The sequence below is a fragment of the Fistularia commersonii genome, chromosome 4 (genome assembly GCF_037954325.1).
Source record: "Fistularia commersonii isolate RoL2024-O1a breed Wild chromosome 4, RoL_Fcom_v1.0, whole genome shotgun sequence".
Lineage (NCBI taxonomy): Eukaryota > Metazoa > Chordata > Actinopteri > Syngnathiformes > Fistulariidae > Fistularia > Fistularia commersonii.
The window spans coordinates 9497423-9521941 of NC_141287.1; the positions used below are offsets into that span (position 1 = coordinate 9497423).

The following is a 24519-nucleotide window of genomic DNA, read 5'->3' on the forward strand; positions in this document are numbered from 1 at the left end:
TTGTGTACATAGACTTTACATTAAAAGGACTAAAACTTACAGACACTGCCAATTGTTGACGATACCTCTATTACTATGTTTTTCCTCGTGATATAATTTTCTTGTGACCCCTACTTTCACATATGGTACAGTCCTGTGAGAGGGCTGGACTAACTAGAACGTCAGGATTAGACGAAACTACTTGGCACTTAGAACAGGTCAACTGGAATGGTTGTAGACAGCCATTAAACATATTAATACGATTTGATTGGCAAATAAGTTACGGATAACACCATATCGTGGTCACTACCTAATTTTTAGGCATGTCAACACCGGCTAGGAGACGACTTATGAGAGATTTTAAACGGTAAGTTGGTGGTTAGATATCGTTGCCGACGACGCTAGCTACAATTGGTCAAAACAGCTAGCATTAGCCCTGCTAACGATACCATGGTTAAAAATCGATTAGTAAATACATGTTATTCTTCAAGAAATCTTCTCTACATTTTTGCACAATTAAAGTTGATGTAAAGAGCAGCCCGTGTTTCTCAATATGTTGTAAACGTTAACTTACTTTTGGGAAGGGCTTAACCCGTAATTGGAGGCTAGCATAGCACTAGCTCCTACCCAACAGCAGGTTAGGCAGCTGTTTTCTCCACAATATATATTCACGACGAGCTGACGAAAAATACATGTTTTGTGTTCTGCGATTGTTAAAACGTAACTGATAATTCAGTGATTTAAATGTGCGCCAACGTCAGGGTGACGCCGTTGCTGACGTAACTCGCGATATGGCTGGTAATATTAGATCTATAGTGCTTCAAGCAACAGCATATTTCATAGATGTTCCCTTTGTAACATGTGGAACCTTCAAATATTCAGCTTCTTAGTTTGTGCTGAGCTGTCAGCATCCTGGTGGATCCATAGCAAGAGTAGAATTGGGAGCTCTTGACACCTTGTGACGAACTTTTTTTACGTAATAGTATGAAAGTTGCAAATCTAACCACAAAGCTTTTAAAATCTGTTTCCAGAAAACAATGGGTGCAGACCTACGTTAACACAACCGGCACTTCCGTTATGTTGCTTGGCTTTCAACATAATGGTCTGATGTTAACGTCTACCGGTACTTGCAAACTTCACACCCATCGATTTTTTTATATCTATCCTCTATTTTTGGTTTTTAATTATTTTTAGTTGAGCGTTGCAATAAAGAATTCTGATTTGCACTTGAGAAATTAAATTGTAAAAAATGCGAAGCATGGTCATACGCTATCGCTCGAAACGCAGTGGACTGGGTTTAATTCACTTCAGAGGAAATGGAATTATCTAGTTGCCTCTATTCATCTGGGGTTTGGTTTCTTTTTCTTATTTATTTGTCTGCAAAGGCTACAAGAGGATCCCCCTGCTGGTGTCAGTGGAGCCCCATCTGAAAACAACATCATGGTGTGGAATGCAGTCATTTTTGGGTAAGACTAGGACATTTTATTAATGCAAAGAGATAGAACCTACCCCAAATGATATGCTTTAAATCGTTTGATCTTGATATTGAAGATATTGATATTGATTGCATTTTATTTTTCAATGCTACAGGCCTGAAGGGACTCCCTTTGAAGATGGTATGTACTAGATTTTTCTTTATTTGTAATTGTGGTACCTTATTTGGATAATGTTACTATAGTACAAGTTAGAGTAATTCTATAAAAAGTACAACATGAAAAGTATATCTGTACAATTGAACCGATTGGTGTAGAACCAGACTGATCAACCTTTACACAGTAGTTTTTGTGTGATGGTACTCCAGTCTTAATGTCTTCATTTGTCCCGGTTCCATATAGCAGCTATGCCTTTTGCCATCAATCAAAGCTGCTATATTTTTTCATACTCAACACTAAACCCTGCTTATCCTTGTCAGTTTAATTTGCAGCCTTTGTACTGTAGTCTGACAGAGGGAGGAAAAAAGTCAAACCAATCATGGTTGGTTTGACTTCCTTGGTTTATTGTTTTTAATATCATAGATCATGATTGTTACTCAGGGCTAGTATTGAAGTGAAATGACTGCAGCTCATCTCAAGAGTTTAAAAAATGACTGCTTTTCCACTGGAAAGTTTTGTGCACTTTTCACTCTTGACATTATCCAGATGTCAGTAGACATATGGAGACTGACAGTGAAAGACCACTGCTGTCTGCAAAGGAATCAAGTTCATACCCCATAAAATTACTCAAGAAATGTCTGTAGTTTTCAGTTAGTCCCAAAATTTTCTGAATTTTCAATCAGGATTCATATGGAATCAAGAAAATATGTACAGTGTGGAAAATGTGTCCCTGTACTATGAAATTCTTACTTTGCTGTCCACAGTGCATTTGGATATGTATTGACAATAAATAGGTAGCGTAAACATTGTTATAATGAACAGTGTCAGCAGTGCAAGTAAAACATTGAGTGCAGCTTGGTGTATAACTGGCAAAGTGCAGGTCCAAGGACGAGTACAGTTCAAATGGCAGTAGTTACATGTGTTGTGCTGCATTTAAAGTGCAGTTGTGTCGTTCCACATTTCACACTCATGTACCTCTGGCCGAAGGATAGGAGTGTGAACAGTCCTTTGAATAGTAACTGATGTGATTGCAATTTCATAGTAATGCTTAGTCACAATTTCAGGTTTAGCATTTGCTTATAAGGAATTTCATCTTTAGGTCATTGTCTAGATACAAGATTATAAATTAATAGAATGCATTGTTTTTAATATGTTTCAATTTATATATAGATATTTTAGAATATTCCTTGTGTAAAATGTCAATGCAATACTGTTGTTGAAAATGAATCACTGAGCACATGCTCAACAAAACAACACAGTGAAATATATTGAGTTTTGTGTCTTGTTTTTGCTGCAGGTACTTTTAAACTTATTGTAGAGTTTACAGAAGAATACCCCAACAAACCCCCTACAGTACGATTTGTGTCAAAGATGTTTCATCCAAACGGTATGAAAGTTCTTCCATATTTTTGTTATAGTAATGAAAATTTTGTACAAAGAGTATAATTGTTTTTTCTTCCAGTCTATGCAGACGGGAGTATATGCTTGGACATCCTTCAGAATCGTTGGAGCCCCACTTATGATGTATCTTCTATTCTTACATCCATCCAGGTATGGAGAGTATTTCAATGTCAGTTTTTTTTAAGTGAAGTTTACTCTTGATTCACAAGAAGTGGTAAAATTACACAAAGCAATAACGATAACGTGCAAAGTATCTGAAGTTACTCTTTGAAATCATCTTGTGAAGGTTAGTTTTTGAAGTCTGAAGGTTGTATCTTTTGTCACTCAATCCTGTGTTTTTCTTTTCACACGTTTTAGTTTATTTAATCTTTACAAACCACTAATTGGCTTTTAATCTTGAAAAAAAAAAAGTTTATGCATAGGCAAAGCAGTCCCCTGCTGAACTCTTGAAACATTCACACATTTTGTGATTATACCACTTTCTCTAGTCCTTGCTTGATGAACCCAACCCCAACAGTCCAGCCAACAGCCAAGCAGCTCAGCTTTACCAAGAGAATAAGCGGGAGTACGAGAAGAGAGTTTCTGCCATTGTGGAACAAAGTTGGCGGGACAGTTGACCTGGCAGTTCTGGTAGCTGCTCTCTTAATGTGTGCTCAACGTTACATGGAGAACCTCTACACCCCCCCCCCACCCCCCAACCACATCGATTGATTTTAAGATTTTTATGCACTTTACCTGCAACTTTTCTTCAGAGATGGTTTTCTGTCCCACAAAGGATTTTTTAAATGATACCCCCTTTTACAGCTCCTCTTGGGATTTGCGCTGAATCTTTCCTTGTTTTCGCAGTATGGACTTCAGGGTTATTAACACAAACTTTGGAGTGCGACAATTTTCCGAAGTAACTCCCCAAGACAAAGTATGCTAAATGTCTTGGAGGATTCATCACCTAAGTCACGGAGCCTTTTCTGTTGTGCACCTGATGCTTTCTCTGTTTTCACATGGCAGTTTGTCTGGGCTCCCCTGCAATCCTCCCCCACCCCATCTTTCCTTGGCAGAAAGACCAGCCTGAGCATCATGGACTGAACCAAGCATAGTTACACTGTGTCTTTGCTGTGAACTGTTACATGCATGACAAAATGAGTGTACTTATGTTCCTCCTCAGTACTTATGTATATATGAAATCTGCAGCTGAATATATGTACAGATTTTGCACTGGTTGTCCCCCATGTCATTTATTTTCCGCACTTGTAAATAAAGGCAAACTTGGTCTCATGTGTGAATGTCTTGCTGAAAACTACAATATCTGAGCTAAAATAATAGTGCTATAAAAGAAAGACTTTTGGTGAGTAAAACAAGGGTTCAGATTCATACTGTATTAATTACAAAAACTGAATCTCTGCTATGGTTGACCTGAAGACTAGAAAATAGCTACTGGCTAATCAGATGTGCAAGAAACACTAATGTCTGAAGGGGGGATGAACAAGAATTTAGCAGTTAGAGACTGCATTCACTCTGAAAATAGGCTCATTTGTCTTGAATAGTCTGGAATAGCTAGCATTAAACACTTAGTTTACCCTTGAATATTGACATTTGATTGCCCCATGAATAGCAAAGGACATTGTCAAGTGCAAAGCACTACATTTACAATATTGATAAAAACAATTTGATGATGTTAAGTGATCTAAAATACCAATTTCAGGCCATATTCTCTACACAATCATATGTTTATTAATATTTTAATTTGTTCAGAAATTAATTCAGCTGTGACATGGATGGCAAAAACAAGAGGGATTGTGAAACATTCACATACAAACATGCAACGTTTACATACAATGTCCATTTTTTTCAGTGTGGCCAGGAGGAAGACTTAAGCACGTAGCAGTAAAAACTATTTACAAAATCACACTCTTAACTTCTGAGCGTGATGGCCCCAACAGCACATGGAAAACAGAAGAAACATAAAATACAAATTGTGAGTGTTCATTGAGCCAGGTAGATGGAGCTACCTGTTGTATGCCCTCTCCTTTTTAGCCCTCTCTAAGGCCTTGTCCATGGTCTTCTCATTTTCCCCCCGGCACTTAGGGCAGAACCACTTGCCCTTTGGTTTGTGATGGAGCCCAACGCAAGAGAAATGAAACCACTCAATTGGACATTCATCATTATCACAGCCAATCATCTCACCATAGGACACCTGCTCACACAAGCAGTATGTGGGCTCATCTGGATCAATGGGCAAGTCTGGAGGAGATACTTCTCTCTCAGATTTTCCCTTTGACCTTTTCTTCTTTTTGGAGGATGTTTTAGCTCTCTTTTCTCGAGATGCACCTAATCCAACTTCTTCTGTAGGATCCAGACCTCCATAACTTTCCCTATTTTCCCCATTTTTCTGCCGTCTTGAACGTTTCCCTCCAGCCTTGTCTCCTCCTCCGCTGCCTGGGATGACCTCATCACGCTTTTTATCATGGTGGCTAGTTTTTCCTGGTGTGACTGTGGCTGATGCTGATGACATCATGGATGCTGCAGTGTTTGCCATGGATGTTGCCATAGGAACATGGCTCTCTGTGACTTCTTGAGTTGACAGGAGAAGTTCAGAATGCCAATCAATCTGCCTTGTTCTGTTCTCGACCAATTCCACCTTAAAAACAGAATACATTTCTTCATATATGCCTATCATTTGCATGAGCTTCACTACACAGGCTTATCAATAAAAAAAACAAAAAAAAACAACCATGCTTATGAGCTTGATAGTCGGAGTAACATGGCTGCTTATTAAATGGCACAAATTCTAAGAAAAGGCTTACTAAAATAGCAAGTTTCTAACTGTTAGTTTACAAAGCTCTAAACTGCTCCCTGCTATTTTATTAACAAAATGAGGGACCCATTGACACAGCCAGAATGCCAAAGAAATAGATAACCACACTCACGCATGGTAATGTGCAATAACCTGTGGTTATAGACTGATGAAATTTGCTGCTGGAGTCTGCAAGATTCCATTAAATTAACAATTACGCTTTAGTTAACTTTCCAGGAAAGCACTGTTCCATACTTCCTTGAGCGAATACAAATTAAAGTACTTAGACTTAAAAAGTCCCACAGAGGACTTTATTTACCATTTGTCCAGCAATCTGGATCTTCTCATCTCCCAATTCTTGACTACGGATAAGGGCTCTCTGTATGGACAATTGAAGCTTGCGCCTTTGAGGCGAGTCTGATTCCTTGCGATATCGTTCGTAGGCATCATCAAGTTCTTTCAAAACATCTGATTAAGATAAAAACATGTTATACAAGTGAATAAAACAGACAAGTATATTTGTGATACAGCCAAAAGTCCCAGTTTTTGTTTTAAATACATGGAATTCCCATGGTCTCAAAATTGAATAAACTGCAGCACAGGCCACAAGATTTACAGCATTTCTGTTGTGTACCTTAATTAATGTGATGTACCGGTACTCAAGATTAGTCTTCATCTTGACCCCACATTTTGAGGGTATCAGATGCATACTGACTCTGTCTTGTCTTGGTCATCACAGATTTTTGATTATGAATAGAGACCAATTGAGACCACAACAGGATTACTGATAATTATAATTAGTGCCGAAAAGCAGGGAAGGCCCTACTGTTTTTGGTTCATTTTTTGAAGCAAACAGCTGCCTCTTCCCTGCTTGGCCTCCCACACTCTGATGATGAGACAAAGACAAGCGGAGTGAATTTGGACAAGCAGCGGATTATCACTACTAATTCCTTAGTAGTGTGCAAGCTCTTCAAGGTAGTGTTCAGTGAGACAGCTATGACAACATCTAACTTCCATCTGTGTCTATGCATTAATTCATATGCGTGTGTGTGTGTGTGTGTGTGTGTGTGCGTGGTATGGTTTACGTTCTTCTAAGAATTCTTGTGCAATAACCATGCCATAGTTGTCTGGCCAGGTCTACTGATAGAAGTTAAGAGCTTAACAGTGATGACCAACATTAAGGCACATTAATGAGGCACATTATTTACTGGCATATTTTCAGATTTTATGCAAACCTATAACCTCCCGAAGAAATTTGTGACTGTTCCTGACTTTTAACTGCTATAACAAACACAACAAAGGATTAAGACTGCAGTTTATTTTTATTCTAAAAAACTGCTTTACCATGGGGAAAAACACCTGATTTATAGAAGCATCCAATATGTGTGGAAATATTTGGTTTTGCATTTGCAGTAGTCAGACAAGGACACGAGCTGTGACTTGTCTATGACCACATCACTTTAACATCTATAAGAATAACGTCTATAAACGATAGCGTGAAGTATCATCAGTGAAACTCTTAAGTTGTAAAACCAAGCCATCGTGTTTGTTAAACCAGTGCAGCCTGTGCTGGGTTGTGGTTTTGATCAAAGTAGCAAGCCTTGACTTACCTTGATACGTTGCATCGATTTCCTTCATAAGAGACACACTCCTCTGCAGATCGAAGGGCAGCGATTCGACCAGGTCCAAATATTCCTCCACATAATTCACCACAACGTGGCCTGGGTCGCCGTTGGTGGCGTTCAGCATTTTGATCCCGCCTTTTTCACCGGCAGCTCCGACACCGGCACCTGTTTCACGCACTGAAAGTACACAACAGAGGACGTACTCGGCACACTAGCGAACGAGCTCTTACACACAATTACATCCCCGGTTTCCACGATTCATATCTGAATGTCCTTATCCTAATGAATATGGTGAGCTCTACCCTCCTTCACCCCAAACAGAAGAACGTTTGTTCGCCTGTGTTGTCTCCAGGATTATTGAAGTAGTTGATCCGAAATTCTTGACTTCTCACTGATGGTAGAAGGGGTTGGAGAAATTCGATAACCGACCATCCCGGCACCGTTGAGAGTGAGGACACACGAAGAGTTATCCAATGCGCAATTCGGGCGAGCCGGCGAAAAACCCTTCAGGGTTAAATGAAGATTACAACTCAAGCTTAACTACATTTTAGTGCGCCAGAGTGAACGCCTCCACTCTCCATACAAACGGGTCGATAAAGCTAACATGAAAGGATTTTTATCGGCTAACAGTAGCTCGGGTTTCCGGAGAATTATCACCAGTTCACGCAATGGTTCCGATAGACGACGAAAACACCGCGTTATGAAACACCGGCGGTTTAATAAACTGCCAACACGTGTGTTGATAATGGATCAGATAGAGCAAAAAAACTGGTTTCGGATGCTAATATGCAAATGGTGTGTAGACTTAAGCTAAGATAACGGATATCCGCTGAGAGTATGGTTACCTCGATGCAACACCAACGAAAAGTCTTCAAAGTTTTAGCCGGGCTTCCAACACGTATGCTACATGAAACTACGATTTGTTTGATGATGAGTAGTTTGCGTAAGTTAACGACCCAACTTATACGCTTGATACAATGAATAAGACAAACATCTTATCACAAACAACGAATACACAGAACGCGTCCGAGTTATACTTACTTCGTGTAGAACTATAAATTGAAAAGCGAAGCAGACAAATTGACAACCAACCGTGAACCTAATCATGCATCTGATGATGTGGTAAGTAGCTAACGTTAGAGCAGTTCTGTGCGAGGAATCGCGTTTGACATTACAAAACTAACAATGGGAACCCGTATCTGACTGGACGCTGGTCGGTGTGTTGAACACCTTACCGTCGTATTATTAGTCGTCCCGCGAGTTTTCTGTGGCTCGTTTTACACTTCGTTACAAATATATGCTCTTGTTGCTAGCGCTTGGTCATGTGGTGGAGTGGATCACGGTGGCTGTGTAACTTAGCAAGAACAGCTAATGCTAGCGGTTAGCTTAAGTGCCTGGGAAAAAATATTTTCTGTTGTGCGCATGTTCAGAAGCCAGTACGGCTGCCAGTTAATTTTTCCGTGTATTCAACTAACCGATAACTGTAAAATGTTTACTAACGGCTATCGTCATACTACAAGTTCATGTAAAATGTATGCCGGACTAATAAGACCCTTATATTTCAAGTCGATTGCTGATGGGACAGGTGAAACGTCAGTCGATTCACGGTGTCACCAGGAACCCCCTTCCCACACACAAAACTCACAGTCAAATGGTTTTATTTGAAAATTCAAAGTTTGTCGTTGACATTAATTATTTTCATTTCCACCTCAATTTCACTAGTCGCCAGGGAAGAAATTTGGCTTAATATAGCTGACAAACGTATTATCTATTTGCTATTGGATACATGGAAGACTTTTTTAACAGGGTCACAATATAGAAAATATACATATAGATTTCTCTCTGTCTCACACACTCTCTCTTTCTCACAGACACACATACATCTGTACAAGTCTATTGAGTGAAAATATTTAACATCTTCCAAAACTTGTTGAAGAGCATACAGTTGCTCTATTATAGGCTGACTTGTATTTGAGTTTCTCAGAATTTCACCTGGGATATATCTCAACAGTTCTATAGTATGTATGCAAAATTGTGTACAAATAGGTGATAAACAAGACTTTGATTTCAAGTGGCAGCCTTCAACTTTCAAACAGCTGTTTGAAGACGGTGCCAATCTCCTGGATCATGTCTGAGGTGGTGGTAGACCTGCCATGTTGCTGGAATGCTTGACTGTTGCACTGCCTGGTCAAAGAACAAGCCCCAAATGCTGCAACCATTGATGGGTTTATGCTGGAGGGAAAAAAAATGTTGAAGTCCAGTGAGACACTGATGAACAAATGTAATTCATGTATGGTTTGCTTGTTTAACACCAACTGCACAATCATTTTTTTTTATTACCAATACATTAAAAATGGCGATGTCACAATAAATTAAATACTAACTCCACACGCAAAGGGTTTGTGAAATATGTAAATGTGTATTTCACAGGCAGATTACCTGAACATCTCAAAGCTATATTGTGGTACTTTTGTATATTTTGATTGAAAAAAATTAAAAAAAAACAGGCAACAATGTTCTCACTTTCTGATCATTCCAGCTGCAAAGGCATTATGTGCCCAATGTGCCAAGACTCCAATAGATCCAGATAGAAGATCACCCTGCCCACCACATCTTCTTCCACTGCCCTCAATACTGCATGAGATCACTAAAAACAGTGAAAGCTGACATAAGATTTGTGCACAGCATTAAAATGGTCATTTAATAAACTCTGTTAAAAGGCAATTCATGTGAAATTACAGGCATGCAGTGTATAGGTTAGATACAAACCTTTATTGCCATCGGTAATGAGATCCCTTTCTCCTTTCAGCACCAGAGTGAGGTTTCCCAAAGCCACGCTGAGCTGCATAATGCTGCGTTGGTGATCACTGCTGTTCATTGGCTCATGATGCTGAGAGAGCAACGAGAAAACATCCTTAGATCTTTGTGCACTAATTCATAATCAACTAGGGAGGGCAGTAACACTCACCAGAGCCTCATAGAGGCGTGTGAATTCCATGAAGTTTGGTGTAAGGATGCCTTTCTGGTAGCCTTGAATAACAGATGGCTGCTGTGTAACTAACCATAATCCATCCTATTGGGAATAAAGAACATAGATTATGTCATGTTTACGGACTTTAACCTTTAACTTTACTTAATTCTCAGTAAGAAGTTGTCATTTTCTTTAATTTTCGGAGGCAACACGTTGAATTGGAGGGGAAATTCCATACTCCAGTCAAGTTTTCATTGCTTCAGTTTAAATTGCTTAGATGTTGTGCTATCATTATTTCTCATCAATTCATATCCAATTGCACTTCGGACAGCAAAGTAGGAATTTCAATGTACAGGGAAACATGTTTCTACACTGTACATGTAACAAAGGCTTTGAATCTTGAATATAGAGTGAAATCTGCTGTTTCAATATTTATGTACCCAACTACATGCTCATCTGAACTCAAGACAAAAACAGTACTCACTGCATCAATGACGATAGGGATGTCTCTTGCTTTAGACTTCTCTATTACCTCCTACAAGACAGAAAAAGAATGTATCATGCTTGCATTTTCAAAGCAGTACTATGCGTTGCATTTAATATAAGTTTAAGTGCAGACCTAAAGGGTTCATTGGTTTTATTAAACTTGAACAAGCTATAATCACTTGAGTTATTAATTAACATATACAATAGATTTGTTTGGTCTCAACAACTTTTTCATTTTTTGAGATGCTGGTGTGCAGCTAAAACTGTACATGGAGGCTGTCACAAACAAAGGGAGTATGATTTCATTTGACATGCCTTGGCTGTTTTGAGTAAAATATTGTCTCTTCCCAAACCAGGTCCCACCACGAGGCCATGCAGTCTTGGGAGCCACTTTTCTATCTCTTCCACTGCATTAGGGCTGTCCCTTGAAATAAACACAAAAAAAACATCTGCTTGTTAGCTGTATTGGAAAGCAAAGATTAAAGTAAGTCTGTTATAATGATCAAATGTACAGTCTTTCTATATTTTCTTGTGCCTGATGCTCAGGTGGACTCAAGCAAAGTTCTTAAACAGTGACACTGTATTTGCCAAGATCAATAACAATGATACTAAATTTTACTCTCAACATCTCAAAAAAGGAGGGGAGGAAGGCATGTTTGGAAGCAGAGAGAAGAGGAAAGGCAAGAGTCTTGGACTGCGGGTAGGGACTTTGAATATTAGTATGAACAGCTTTATATGATTTGTATGTCATTTTAATTTCATTTTAAATGTAACTATTCTTTTGCTGCCTCTTGGCCAGGACTCCCTTGAAAAAGAGGTTTTTAATCTCAATGGGATTTTCCTGGTTAAATAAAGGAGAAATAAAAAAAATACAATGATGACATGAAAAGGTAGAGTTGGTCGACATGATGCAGAGAAGGAAAGTGGATATACTGTGTGTCCGGGAGACCGGGTGGAAAGGTAGTAAGGGTAGAAGCTTAGGAGGAGGCTTTAAGTCATACTATCATGGTAGTGACAAGAAGAGAAATGGAGTATGAGTTATCTTGAAGGAAGAGTTTGTTAGGAAAGTTCTGGAGGTAAAAAGAATGTCAGATAGACTTATGAGTCTGAAACTGGAAATTGAACGTGTGATGCTCAATGTTATTAGTTGCTATGCCCCGCAGGTGGAATGTGAGTTTGAGAAGAAGTTCTGAAAGGCTAGATGAAGTGATGCAGAATATCCCCAGAGATGAGAGAGCGGTCATTGTGTAGACTGGAAATGGCTGTAGTGAACAATTCCTTCAGGAAAAGACAGAAACATAGGGTAACTTATAAGAGCAAAGGTAGGAGCACGCAGATAGACTACATCTTGTATGGACGAGGTAACCTTTGAAAGGCTTCAAAATTTATTTTCAGTTTCTGATACTATAATTTTTCCTCAGGATTACCAACTCCAAACTTTTTGAGTCTTTTACCATAAAAATGTTGGTTTCCTATCACAGACAACTGTCCAATGACTAAAAGACAGGAGGCAGAGCTAGAGGTCACAGAAATGAAGACGCTAAGGTTCTCTTTGGGAGTGACCAGGATTGATAGAATCAGAAATGAGTCTATCAAAGGAACAGCACATGTTAGATGTTTGAAGAGAAGGTCAGAAAAGCCGGCTGAGATGGTTTGGTCATGTACAGGGCAGGGATTATGACTATATAGGCAGACGGATGCTGGAATTGGAGCTCCTGGGCAGGAGGTCTTGAGGAAGACCAAAGAGAAGATTTATGGACGTAGTGAGAGAGGATATGAAGGTAGTTGGATGGAGTAGGTTGATTTGCTGCGGCAACCCCAGAAGGGAAAAAGGCGAAAGGAGAAGAAAACTCTCAACATCTAGATATGCATCAATCTCAGATTACTAGCTTGTTTTGCCTACAAAAAAAATATGCACGTGATAACTTGATTGAGGTAAAAAAAAAACAAATATAAACCAGAGGTCAAAAACAATTAGCTGAAAACGCATCAAAAATTACCAAAACATCTGTAAAGAAATACCTAAAAACCTGTATTTTATGAATGTAATGTCTGTAAAATATGGAAAAGTGAATTTATAATATATAAATGAAACTAATAAAAAATACTGAATTTGTTACTTCTTGTTTTACTTGATTGCCAAAAAAAATTATAGTTCAAGAGTCAACAAATACTGAGCTTAACCCTCATATTATGTTGAGGTCAATTTGACCCATTTCACCCATTGACCCAATGGGTCAAATTGACCCTTAACATAATGTGAGGGTTAAAGACAAATTTAATGTGTTGGGAAAAAACTGTCTCCATCAATTAGGTCGTTGAGGACGACAAGTACTATTATAACCACAATTGTAAAGCTTCTTTTAATTGTTTTTTAATCTCCAGCTCACATTCTGAAACTGTTACAAGAGTATTAATCAGGATACTAAACCAGTCAGTTTATATGCCATAATTACTGTTACAAGTGAATCTATACTTACAGGACAGGATGGACTATGAGCTCAGGGCTGTATGATTTTATTACAGTCGCTGCATCTTTAGTGCAGAACACATGAGACAAGTCAGCACCCTAGAGAAAAGATAAGACACAGCTGCAAGAATTACATAAAATACAGATCATTTCTTACTGGCTAATATTAGTAACATGCTTGTTGTGATTGTTTTTTTTTTACCACTTTCAGGGCAGAGATTGCAGCAAAGTATGGGGCTCCAGTGTAGCTTAAAAGGAAAGAATTTGTAGAATTAACACAGGAGAAATGAAGTGCTTTGGTAAATGTAACCAAATCAGAAATGGTATCTTGCGCAACATACTCTTGGCATCCACCAACAATCCCAATCCGACCATCTTGTCCTTTATGCTTTTTGGTTGTCAGTGGAGGAACTATCCTCTTTACCAGTGACAAGATGTCATCATCCATGCCTCTGTTGGATTCCAAGCTGTAGTAGCGTTCTAACACTGAAGAAATACAGAAACAGGTTTTAAATTTAAAACAACTGCCTGGACTTAGTCAATGTCTGTGCCTAAAACATCAGCAGAAAATTGTTTAAATGGTAACAAATACTGATATATTACAGAAATGATAATCTAATTGCCTTAACTTAATTCTTCAATTGTAGAATTGAAATCTGATTTTGAGCATGATTTGGAATAAAATAAACACCGTGCCAGTGGTTGGAGGTGCACAGAATGGCTGAGCTGGAGTGGGGAGAAGTTATGATTTGTGTCACAAAATTTGATAAGTGTATATATATATATGTATGTTGATATGTGTATATATATATATATATATATATATATATATATATATATATATATATATATATTTTTTTTTTTTTTTTATGTTGACAGCCTAAAACAAAGCCTTAAACATTGTATTAGTGACTTAAGACTGGAGTCCTGATCATGACATGAGTACACATCTTTTTTTGGCACTTTTTGGCAGGCATTAGAGTTAGGGGACAACAAACCATACCAATAACAGAATGTTACTTCTGCATCACTTTGTCTTATGATTTACATAATCTAATGAGAGACAATTTTTAATGACTGCTCAATGCTATTAAACTGATTCAGACACCCACTCATTGTGACTCCAGTAGGTGATAACAGTAACCACACCTAAGTGGTTCTATGGTGATGTCACCAGACAACACGTCAACCAGCAGCAAAATTGAATTGCTGTGTTTGATTCAACACATATACCAAAGGTTACAATCCCAGCGCTTTGCACCAAAACACGTTGACTTGGACCCGAATCTGGCACCAACACAACTGAATATCCCTGTTTTATGAGAAATAGCATTAGGGTTTAGTGACCCTTTGACAAGTCACCTGACCAAGTGACTGACTGGCTACTAGATCACAGGGCCCTGACATTACAGCTGATATCTTTACAGTCCATTTTCTCCTCTTGTTTTCCACCATGTGGTTGTAAATTATACTGAAAATAATACCTAATCCCTTGGGATCTGGGTTCAACATTTGACTCTGTTGGGTGAAACAGTTTGTCTGAGCCGAAGGTCGATGTGAAGGACTTGAGTGGCCACGTGCACGAGATGGGGAGGCTCCAGACAACAGAGGAGCTTGGGGAGGAGGGACGGTCTTCAAGGGGGTGGCTGCAGGGCTGGCTCTGGAGGAGGAGATGCTGGAGAACATCTGCCCAAGCATCTGAAGCATGTGCAGCTCCCGCGCGTGTTCAGCCTCCCGTCGACGATCATCTGCTTGTAAACGCTGCTCTTCCATGCGGAAGAAATTGTCCTCAGCCTGGGTGCTCTGCTCCAGGAACTGCTCCATCAGCTTCTCCATAGGGAAGTTAGCACGCCGCTTCCTTGGCCGTTTAGGTCTCATGCCCGAGTAACTTGCCGTCGACTGGCTGCTGTTTTGCGCGCTCACTGATGTAACTGAGGTGGAAAGGGGAGAGAAAAAAACAGCACTTAATCTCTGACCAAATACAAACATTTAATCAAGTGATAAAGGAAAAAACAGTGCTTATAAATATTAGGAGACTTACTGTTATTGCCCACAGTGACTTTGACTGGAATAGGGATGGGGATTGTTGGGTATTCCAACTTCACTTCGGTCTCTGCAGGAAAAGGACAGTCCCGTGTGCTCTCAGAATAAGCATCTTGTGCATCCTCTGCATCCTCCTCCAGGCCATCACCGGCCTCCTCTTCTCCTGCCCCGCTATCCATCAACTCCTCTGGGTCAAGGGCAGGCCGGTTGCTCAAAATCCTCTCCATGGTGTCATAAAACTTACAGATCTTGTGGTTCTGGCCGTTGTTCCGCAGATCACCTTCCTTCGCTAACAAGTACTTTCTCTTGAGGCCTTTTATCCGCACCCTACATTGCTCCGGCGTCCTCTCAAACCCCATGGCCCCGAGCCTCCGGGAAACGTCTCGGTAGACGAAGCTGTTTCGGAAGTTTCCATCCAGCGCCGTCTGTATGTCCTGCTCCCCCCAGATGTTCAACAAGGTCCTCGTCTCCACGTCCGACCAAAGGAAGCCTCGCGTTGTATTCGCCTGCATGCCTGCTCTAGAAGGCTCCCCTTTTATTGTACAACCTTTAGCACAAGGAGTTGAATGGAGATGTTGACACTGCGGATTATGGTGGACGTCTCGTCTGGATATTTGGGCTACTCTTCAAGATCCGCCAACCAGGAGCCTCTGTCCTGAAGAAACACTGGCGACCCGCCAGGGAAAGCTCGGAATCACTTGGGGAAAATATTTATAGTTTCCATTTAGGGAGCCATAATCGAAGCTTGTGTACAACAACTCTTTGTACCCTGGCTAGAAAAACAAACCTAGCCTGACTGTATTTATCCTCTACCTCGTCCAACAAAATGCGTAGCTCAGAAGGACGAGGACAAACTGACCGCGGATCAGCTTCCCGGCGGCCCTCTCCCGGTCTCGGAGTCAAAGTAGAACCGATCCCCGATCAGGCATCCGGGGGGGAATTTGGCGGTCTCCCCGCCCGCTCCACCGCCCATGCTAGGTGTCTACAGGGTCCTAGAACCCCGACCGCCATCCATTCCCAAGCTAACCGTGACATTAAGCCTGTCGACTCATCGGACAAGAATGATCGCGACACGCAAAGGGACTGTGAGACACTTGCAGCGTCCAGGGCGTTTTCACTGGCCGACTCTTCCGGCCCCACTCTTCACTTTACCTTTCACGTTTACGCAAACCAACGCGGCGACAATCGACAGCGCAAAACCAATGGCGAGGCTCTGAGTCTGCAGTGGCATGTTGTTGTTGTTGTTGTTGTTCATTCTCCACACTAACAGAAGCTGTGGAGCCGGCGTGCAGAGGATCGCCGCTGCAAGTACTCCTTACCTACACGGGAACTGCGTCTCAGCGCCGCACACACACCCACACCCAAGAGCTTGGTCATGGGGCTTCTCTGGCCGATGGCAACACGGGAAAACCCAGCCCGTGGTGCCTTTTACGACTCCTCGGAAACCCCGATATCCATTGAAAAGCTGAACTCGCTTTTAAGAGTGGCCTCATCTCCGGGCAGTGTATTTCTACAGGGATAATAAATTACATGACTTCTCTCATGGTATTGTTTAGACTTGTAGTTCAATAAATCTACCGATGACTCAAACCAGCTGCCCCTTTTAAATAAAAAAAAATCATTTATGTGAATAGTGTCTTGTACGGTAAAATAAAAAAAGACAATCAGCGCATAGCACAATGTAAAAAGAGATGCTTGAAAGCACGAACTAAGTAAGTTCTTTGCCGTGAGTGGCACGGTGTGTCCTGTGCAATCGTTACCGGTTATCTGCGCCTTCATCTCCGGTTTAACGTGCAATGCTTATTTACAACAGTCCTGAAGGCAGCAAAGGAGTAGACGATGGAGCAAGCCAATATTTAGTCGAACTGCAAATTGAACGGTTACGGCTTATAAAAGGTATTTTTAAACCATTTAGTCTTATAATACGACGTAGACCCATGTCAAGCAGAGAAGCAAACTCTGGCTTGCAAAGCAGTATCTTAAATCCATATTCCAGAGTACATGTGCTTGAATACTTAGAATAACAACTAGATATACACTTCCGGAAACTGCAAACCATCGACGCCCCCCACTCCTCGACTGAGTGTTGGTGCGCACACTTACTATTTTCTCCTACGGTTTTCAAAAATAAATGTATGCAGTTCAAGTGAATTTAAAGTTCGGATTAAAATTAACGACGGAGAATGATCAACATATTTTCTTTCTCCAAAATGTACAACACTTAAAATGATAAGTCGCTGACCATACTTATGTGAACTGTTATCACTTTATTACTGAAACAGACTTTGCACTCTGCACTTTGTATTGTGTATTGTTTACAATGTTATTGTCCGGTCGTTGTTTACCTTCACGTCACTGTAATTGTCTCCTGGAGCCAAATTGTGTCAAGTGAATTCTGATCCAGGGTTCTACGACCACATTCAAATTTTGTCTTTTGAAGGTGTCACAGAAAATGTTCTTCTAAAACTACCCCCTGTCTGACACATAAGATATTTAGCAAATGGCTTGGGATCGGTGTTTAACTGCTGCATGAAGAGATATTCCGTCAGATACTCGCATGTGAAAGCGTCAAAATTTGTTTTTAACTAACCGACCCTTTTTTCGTAATTTCGTCACTTACATTTTTTAAATTCATTTATTGGCTTCACTTTTATTTTCCATTTTGAATATGTATTTTGTGTATATTTATTTTGGTATACTCTGTACGGTGCCCTCGAGTGTCGAGTAGGGTGCCTTGAAAAGAAATCCTATTATTCTTATTATTTTTATTATTATAAAGGTGAGCGTTTGTCGGTAGCGGTAGTGGATCAACCTGAGAGGCGTAACTCGGGAGGGGAAAAAAAGTGACGCCACTCACCACTTCCGCTTTCGGAGGGTTACAAGTTTTGTGTCAGGCAGCAGATTTGGGAATGAACCGACGTCGGGAGATAAGCCGTGGCCCGTATCAACTATTTGCTCACAAAATGGCGTATCTCGGCCACTCAGGCGTGACTTTTCTGGGCTAGAACGCGTGAAAAACCGACGACAGTTAAAAAAATCAATCTATCAAAGCTCGCCAGCGGCGGGACACGGGCTGACACAATGCCCGAGAAGTCGAAAATGATGAAGCCCGACGTAAAGGTGGTTCTCCTGGGAGACATGAACGTAGGGAAGACGTCGCTGCTCCACAGGTACACGGAGAGGAAGTTCAAAGACACGGTCAGCACCGTCGGAGGGGCGTTTTACCTCAAACAGTGGGGACCTTACAATGTCTCCATATGGGATACTGCCGGTAATACATCATTTCTTTAAGCTTTCCTGTGTTTGTTAAAAGAAAATATGGACTTCTTACTGCCCTGCCGTAATCTCGCTGACAGTGTTTACCCCACAACGCGTGATCCCCCGGCCGGCACCTGAGGTAATCACCGGCATGTGATCGGCTGTTCTCATGGGAAACCGTTGGCACACCGGACTCCGGCAGGAAACCTTGTAGGACCTCCTGGGTCAAAACAAGCGGAGCCGCCAAAGAATAAATCCGAAACGGCCCGAAACTTACCAGCTTGTTATTTGCCGCAGAAAAAAATGTTTTTACTAATTCAGTTTACTCCTCGCTACACTGCATTCTTGGCAAACAAATGTTTGATCCGTGGAGTATTGATAACTGATTAGATCCCCTAAATTAAGGAAGTTCTCGGTTTAATGTGTCGGTTGAGACAATACCCGAATTTTACCGCTATTCGTCTAAGTTTGGTGTACACAGAACAGTATGTGTTTTTAGTAATTTACGGATGCAGGCCACCTGGGTTTTTCAAAATAAACCATGTTTAGTTGAAGATAAAGCAAAAAAAAAAGGAGGGGGGCGGGGGCATAAAGAATTACAGTAATATATGTTGGGTTAGTGATTGCCAGATTGTAATGAGGGACAGAAAAAAATATTTGCTACTGTTAAATCTGTAAAGGGAAGCATCTGATTTCATATACAAGACAAGATCCAGAAAGAATATAGGATGTTTGTATAACATATTAACACAATGACCAGCACACTTATTCATATGCCATAATACTAGAAGGATTCTGTGGGTCCACAATTGACTAAAGTGCTTAAAATTTAGTACTACTAAAGTGGCCTGTTATGTATTTTCTACACATAGTTCCCCAAATATTAGTTCTCAAATTATAGTGAATTGATTTAATTTCATCAAAGGAATAGTCATAAAAAACTGCAGTTCTTTGCACCCCGTAACTCCTTTCAACCCTCAAGTGGATAATATCATAAATGCACACGATTTGGATTGTAAACGGGTATGTGATCAACTGTGTTGTCATGTAGTTATTATAGCTCAGGCTTGTGGGCTTGGGACCTATGAAACCCTTCCCATGAAAATGGGCTGAATACATTAGATTGTTGTATAATATGTACTATTTCACAATAATCTAATGGAGGAATGTTGTATTTTTCTCATCGACAGCTATCTGCCATAAGACCTTTATGTCCATTTAGCCTCCGATACAAGTTATGCTTGATAGCATTTGTTAAAACTAAGAATACATTCTTACTGGAGAAGGGATAGATGTAACTTTAAGCGTGTTTCAGGTCATTAAACTTATTTCGTAAACAGTCATGTTAGCTTGACATGTTTATTTCAAGCACGGCATTTTTTGTTAACTTTCATACCTTCACAAAAATGCAGTAGATGTGGTGAATAGATAAGGAATGTTTGACTGTTTCAACATTGTCATTTCCTGCTTGGCTTGTCATGACCTCTGACATAGTTGTTTTATTCTCTGTGTGTAATCAGTTTAGAAATGCCAGATTGCTGATGAGCTATTATTCAGTTCATGGCTGGTCTAATCACCGTAGAGCCTAAAACTATGGTTGAATGATCAAAAGTCTGACAGATGTTTGACCCAGTATGTTGAAAACAAAGTGTTTGCTAGTGTTTTTAGCTGCTGTGATTTCACTTGGATATTTAAGTTTCATAGCCTGTAAGCATTTTATTTGACCTTGTTCCTCTTAAGTCACATGACTGGGTGATGACAAGTAGACTGTTCTTTCCAAAGTTGCATGAGTAAGACATTTCTAGAAGCAGAAGAAGCATGTGTGTAAGAAGAAATAGCCAAAATTTCAAATACTATTTTATGTGTATCGTCTGAGCAGAACAAAGCAGTAATACTATGAAAATAGAACAAATTGTACTTCACTTTTTGTTTTATGGAGTGAAAAAATGTAGTTCTTTGTTATATATGATGGAAAAATCATATATACAATAAATTGAACATGTAAAATGTACATTAAACAGAAAAAAGGACTAGAGGAAAAAAGCAATTGTTAGATTATATAGCATTCTCAACTAGGTGATGTGAAGAGTCAAAACAAAGTTCCTCATAATTTTTTTGCATGTGTTTTAATCAAGTAAGGGTTGATTTGAGGTATATAGATTGTTGTGCTTCACTGTGAGGCTTACATTTTAGTTTCCAATCATTATGTGATTGGGATCAACAATCTGTCAACGTCAATAAATTAAAAAATGACCTAAAATAGATACAATAAAATTGATGTATTATTTAATTTCAGTTTTAGAGCAGTACAAACATATATGTAGATTAATGGGTCTATTCATTGGTGGGCGTCATGACCAAGACGCCCTGGTTACAAAATATTCTCCCTCTGTACAATGCAGGCTTTCAAACATTGCATTTCCAAGAACAGAGGCTATTTGGTTTCAAACTTCTGACTGTTCTACACAATTTGTGAAAGAAATAGGTGTCTCTTTCAACTGACGCTCATACATTAATTTTTGACCGAGTGTTTGAACTTCTGACCCTCTTGTTTCTGCACAGGCCGTGAACAATTCCACGGGCTTGGCTCAATGTACTGTCGCGGCGCAGCAGCTGTCATCCTTACATACGATGTTACCAACTGGCAGAGCTTAGCCGAGCTAGAGGAGCGCTTCCTTTCCCTGACGGACACTGCTCATCATGACTGCATCTACGCCATAGTGGGCAACAAAGCTGATCTGACGGATGCTAAAGCACAGCTGCAAGAGAGAGATGTGTCTCAGAGTCGCTCCGAGTGTGAGGGGGACAGGGCAGAGGTTCTGTCGGCTTGCCCCACTCCTCCGGCCTCACCCACGTTCATCAGTGGCATAAAGATTAACAAACAGGTAACGCACGAAGACGCAATGTCTTTTTATGGGAGAATACTGCGTTATAAAGGCCTGGATGAAAAGAGCTGTCTGCCCGCCGAGAGGATGTGCTTTGAGACAAGTGCCAAGACTGGCTATAATGTGGACACTCTCTTTGAGGCTGTGTTTGATCTAGTGTTGCCTTCAATGCTGAGGAATAGAAATGAAAACAAGGAGTCTCCGACTGTTGATTTGGAGGAGAGCAGGGGCTCGATGAACAAGCGTCCCAGATCTGCTTGTTGCTAAGATCCATCAAAGAGCATAGAGGAGCCGCAGCTTTTTAACACGGACGATCAAGTGGTCAGTTGGAGCACCAAACAACATACTGTGATGGTACTACTAATCCATATTGACTGAAACCTTGTAGCCTTAATGACCTCTTCATAATACACACATCTGCACACTTAACTTGAATGCTGTGAAGACAATCGGAGGAAAAAGTAGTGGTCACTAATACTTGTAAGTATTTCTGTGGAATGAAGGGAAATGAAAGAGTCACATTATCACTCGCAGGTTTGAAACATTTCACCCCAACAAGAGAAAAGTGAATTCCTATCATAGAAATGTGTCTGGGCAAATAAGAAACTGAAAGCTCACTGATATTCAATGTTTTGGAAAGAATTTCACAAATTTAACACCACCAATTAGGGAAGGTGCACTGTTTAATATCGTTTCATTTTAAGCTTTTCATGAATAACAGTTTTTCATCATTCTTTTGTTTATGAGATATTCTGATAATTGCATTGAAACTGATTTTTCTTACATATATATATATATATGCTGGCACATTTCGTAATTTTTCAATGACTCTATTAAATTACCCTGGTGAATTTGTAAAGAGCCTGTTGTAATAAAGACTTTTATTTTGCACTGCTGGTCCGAGAATGAAATCACACAGCAAATATAAGAAACCACATTTAATCTTTACAGTCAAAGGAATGATCACGCTATGGAAAAATGACATGACAGAACAACTGATATATCTGTAATCAGTCTACTAATAAATCTATTTGCAAACAAGTGTGGTGTAGGACTAAATTTTCATATAACTAGATCATTTTGTTTAGACTTGCTGATTGCAATGAGGAGCTCTGAGCCTGTCAGTTGATATTCTTATCTGGCTGGCACCTGTGGGCAGTTCAGTGATTAGCAGTTTGGTGCAGAATATGTATGTCATCAATAGTGTAGCATAATCTATTTAAAACCCATAAAAGTGGTCAAGTTCATTCAGATATAAATACAAGGGCAATCAGTGCATGTGATGGATGGAAATGATAAAAAATAGACTTGTCATTTAAAAATACTTGAAAGCTGAGGACAAAAGGAATATTTTATCAAAAGTGTCAACCAATGACAGTAAAGCCTGTAATGGCACATTTTTACATAAAAGAGAAGTGTTAGTGGCTTTATGCTGGGCTGTATGTCATTAGAAATAAAAACATCTGGATTAAACCGAAACCGCGTACACAGTCACGACTGCGATTGACCTGTGGTGTTTCTTCTGATCTGCTGTGGCATAGTAGCTGAGGTAATAAGTTAAAGAGTAAGCACCTTTATACATTTGAAACAAAATACTTTGTTTATCAGTGACGATACTGACTTCATTACGGGGCTTCTGTCTTTTATGTACAATGAGACTCAAAGCTCGAGACACAACAGTCACTGCATATTTGAGCTTTGTGAGGTTGTTGTCCCAATTATATTGATCTAAGTCAGCATATCAGATCACCTGTATTTGTTTGGTTTACTATATCAATAGAAGACAGCTGACTACTGTCAACTGACCAATTTCTTTTTGTCCACGTAACTGTGGTGTCTCACAAGTTCTTCATGCAGACCTGGCAGCGGCTGATGCGCGATAGGAGCTGGCCAGCTTTGAGCGTCTCTGATGCTGGCTGAGATTGGAATGACTGATCTATGGAGGTTAGCCAGAAGCTGTGTTTGTTAGCAAAATAGTGGCATGTGCCTTTAGCCCCATTACACTCAATGAATGGTGTTGTTCGAAAGTCTTCCAGACAAGACCCGGGTGACGACAAAGACTGACCCCCGCCTTCATCTCCTGCTGCTGTGTGCTGTGGAAACAAAAGTGAGAGGGAGTAAATGATGGAACATAAAAACATGTTTAGTTAATCCAATATGCCTGGGGATTTCACATAATATTTTAATAAATGATCATTAATCATGCCAAAAAATCCTATAAAATCTTCAAAGCTTAAATTTGAATTTATATAACGAACATATTCCCTGTTACAATTCTATTTGAGCGAGAGATCTGCTTTTGCCCAAAAGGTTAAGTGGTTTATGATCTGGATGAGCACAAACCATATTTCTAGCATGACACAGTTTGTAAACATTTGAATAAAACTAGGCATGCACATTTAAGAGAACAGTTACATTTGAGTACCAAAGGATGTGTACTTAACTCAGAAGTGTGCTTTAAATTGTAGAGGTGGCAAATAAGAACTCACCATCAGGAAGGAGTAGCCAATCCACAGGCTACGCCACCCAACAGGACATTGAGGAATGGTGATGTCCTGGCTGTGGACTGCTATGGCAACTGAAGGAGCTTCACAAACCGAGCAGCGGCTGATGTAAGGTTTGATATCACCCTCTTCAACTGGCATCATAGGAAGTGGGGCTGTTGTTGACAGCCAGTAGGACTTGTCATTTCTACTGGCATAATAACAAATGTCTCCTGGATTGCAGTACAGAAAGGGCATGGTGCTAAACCGTGGAAGGCAGGAACCAGCCAAACCTGAGGAAAAATGACCAAAATGTCTTTTAAAAACAACCCTTATCTGTTGATAAATTTGACCTAGTCACCTACTCTCATTGAAGTCAAGGAAACCTGAAGAAAATTCTATTACATCTGATATAAACATCAATGGGGACTGAAACAAATAGAATTTGGTGCTCTAATGTCAAGGTCTTGTGGCTCCATAGAAATCTTTCGGAGTAGAGCTACACCTTATGTCTGAAATTCAATAAAATAATCAA

The 24519-nt window shown here is 40.0% G+C and overlaps 5 protein-coding genes across 9 annotated transcripts in view; 2 read left to right on the plus strand and 3 right to left on the minus strand.

Annotated features, from left to right (window-relative positions):
• The first annotated feature begins 167 nt into the window (after positions 1-167).
• Positions 168-4246, plus strand: ube2al (ubiquitin conjugating enzyme E2 A, like). The gene is made up of 6 exons (XM_086145192.1): positions 168-346; positions 1365-1445; positions 1570-1595; positions 2869-2958; positions 3034-3122; positions 3461-4246. The coding sequence occupies exons 1-6, from the start codon at positions 303-305 to the stop codon at positions 3587-3589; spliced, it is 459 nt and encodes a 152-aa protein (XP_086001318.1). The 5' UTR covers positions 168-302; the 3' UTR covers positions 3590-4246.
• A 438-nt stretch (positions 4247-4684) lies between these two features.
• Positions 4685-8776, minus strand: ing1 (inhibitor of growth family, member 1). 2 transcript variants are annotated; one of them, XM_086145193.1, is made up of 4 exons: positions 8624-8776; positions 7374-7565; positions 6083-6231; positions 4685-5607 (listed from the first exon to the last, which is right to left on the minus strand). In XM_086145193.1, the coding sequence occupies exons 2-4, from the start codon at positions 7510-7512 to the stop codon at positions 4975-4977; spliced, it is 921 nt and encodes a 306-aa protein (XP_086001319.1). In that variant the 5' UTR covers positions 7513-7565; positions 8624-8776; the 3' UTR covers positions 4685-4974. The 2 variants fall into 2 exon arrangements, with proteins under 2 accessions (XP_086001319.1, XP_086001320.1); XM_086145194.1 differs by lacking the exon at positions 8624-8776 and having other exon boundaries at positions 7374-8586.
• Positions 8777-9029: 253 nt separating this feature from the next.
• On the minus strand, positions 9030-16733 carry naxd (NAD(P)HX dehydratase). 3 transcript variants are annotated; one of them, XM_086145201.1, is made up of 11 exons: positions 15357-16733; positions 14800-15246; positions 13657-13801; positions 13518-13563; positions 13326-13414; positions 11161-11269; positions 10844-10894; positions 10357-10461; positions 10158-10278; positions 9912-10035; positions 9030-9620 (listed from the first exon to the last, which is right to left on the minus strand). In XM_086145201.1, the coding sequence occupies exons 1-11, from the start codon at positions 15868-15870 to the stop codon at positions 9470-9472; spliced, it is 1902 nt and encodes a 633-aa protein (XP_086001327.1). In that variant the 5' UTR covers positions 15871-16733; the 3' UTR covers positions 9030-9469. The 3 variants fall into 3 exon arrangements, 2 of the variants coding, with proteins under 2 accessions (XP_086001327.1, XP_086001326.1); XR_015106032.1 differs by having other exon boundaries at positions 9912-10051; positions 13518-13801; XM_086145200.1 differs by having other exon boundaries at positions 13518-13801.
• Positions 16734-18233: 1500 nt separating this feature from the next.
• Positions 18234-22391, plus strand: rab20 (RAB20, member RAS oncogene family). The gene is made up of 2 exons (XM_086145199.1): positions 18234-18629; positions 21179-22391. The coding sequence occupies exons 1-2, from the start codon at positions 18440-18442 to the stop codon at positions 21766-21768; spliced, it is 780 nt and encodes a 259-aa protein (XP_086001325.1). The 5' UTR covers positions 18234-18439; the 3' UTR covers positions 21769-22391.
• The window catches only part of col4a2 (collagen, type IV, alpha 2), a 52630-nt gene continuing 50474 nt past the window's right edge, over positions 22364-24519 (minus strand). For both annotated transcript variants that reach the window (XM_086145197.1, XM_086145196.1), the window contains 2 exons: positions 23991-24277; positions 22364-23594 (listed from right to left, as the gene is read on the minus strand). In XM_086145197.1, the coding sequence (XP_086001323.1) occupies positions 23340-23594; positions 23991-24277 (542 nt within the window). In that variant the 3' untranslated portion in view covers positions 22364-23339. The remainder of the gene's footprint in view (positions 23595-23990; positions 24278-24519) is intronic.

Coding starts and splice junctions, on each gene's coding strand:
- ube2al (XM_086145192.1), top strand. CDS start 303: ATGTCAACACCGGCTAGGAGACGACTTATGAGAGATTTTAAACG. Junction 1,596..2,868: donor AGGGACTCCCTTTGAAGATG/GTATGTACTAGA, acceptor TTTTTGCTGCAG/GTACTTTTAAACTTATTGTA. Junction 2,959..3,033: donor AAAGATGTTTCATCCAAACG/GTATGAAAGTTC, acceptor TTTTTCTTCCAG/TCTATGCAGACGGGAGTATA.
- ing1 (XM_086145193.1), bottom strand. CDS start 7,512: ATGCTGAACGCCACCAACGGCGACCCAGGCCACGTTGTGGTGAATTAT. Junction 6,232..7,373: donor AATCGATGCAACGTATCAAG/GTAAGTCAAGGC, acceptor TATCTTAATCAG/ATGTTTTGAAAGAACTTGAT. Junction 5,608..6,082: donor TCCAGATTGCTGGACAAATG/GTAAATAAAGTC, acceptor TCTGTTTTTAAG/GTGGAATTGGTCGAGAACAG.
- naxd (XM_086145200.1), bottom strand. CDS start 15,870: ATGCAGGCGAATACAACGCGAGGCTTCCTTTGGTCGGACGTGGAGACG. Junction 13,415..13,517: donor CAATCTCTGCCCTGAAAGTG/GTAAAAAAAAAA, acceptor TCTTTTCTCTAG/GGTGCTGACTTGTCTCATGT. Junction 9,621..9,911: donor GCAGCTGGAATGATCAGAAA/GTGAGAACATTG, acceptor TTTTCCCTCCAG/CATAAACCCATCAATGGTTG.
- rab20 (XM_086145199.1), top strand. CDS start 18,440: ATGCCCGAGAAGTCGAAAATGATGAAGCCCGACGTAAAGGTGGTTCTC. Junction 18,630..21,178: donor CTCCATATGGGATACTGCCG/GTAATACATCAT, acceptor GTTTCTGCACAG/GCCGTGAACAATTCCACGGG.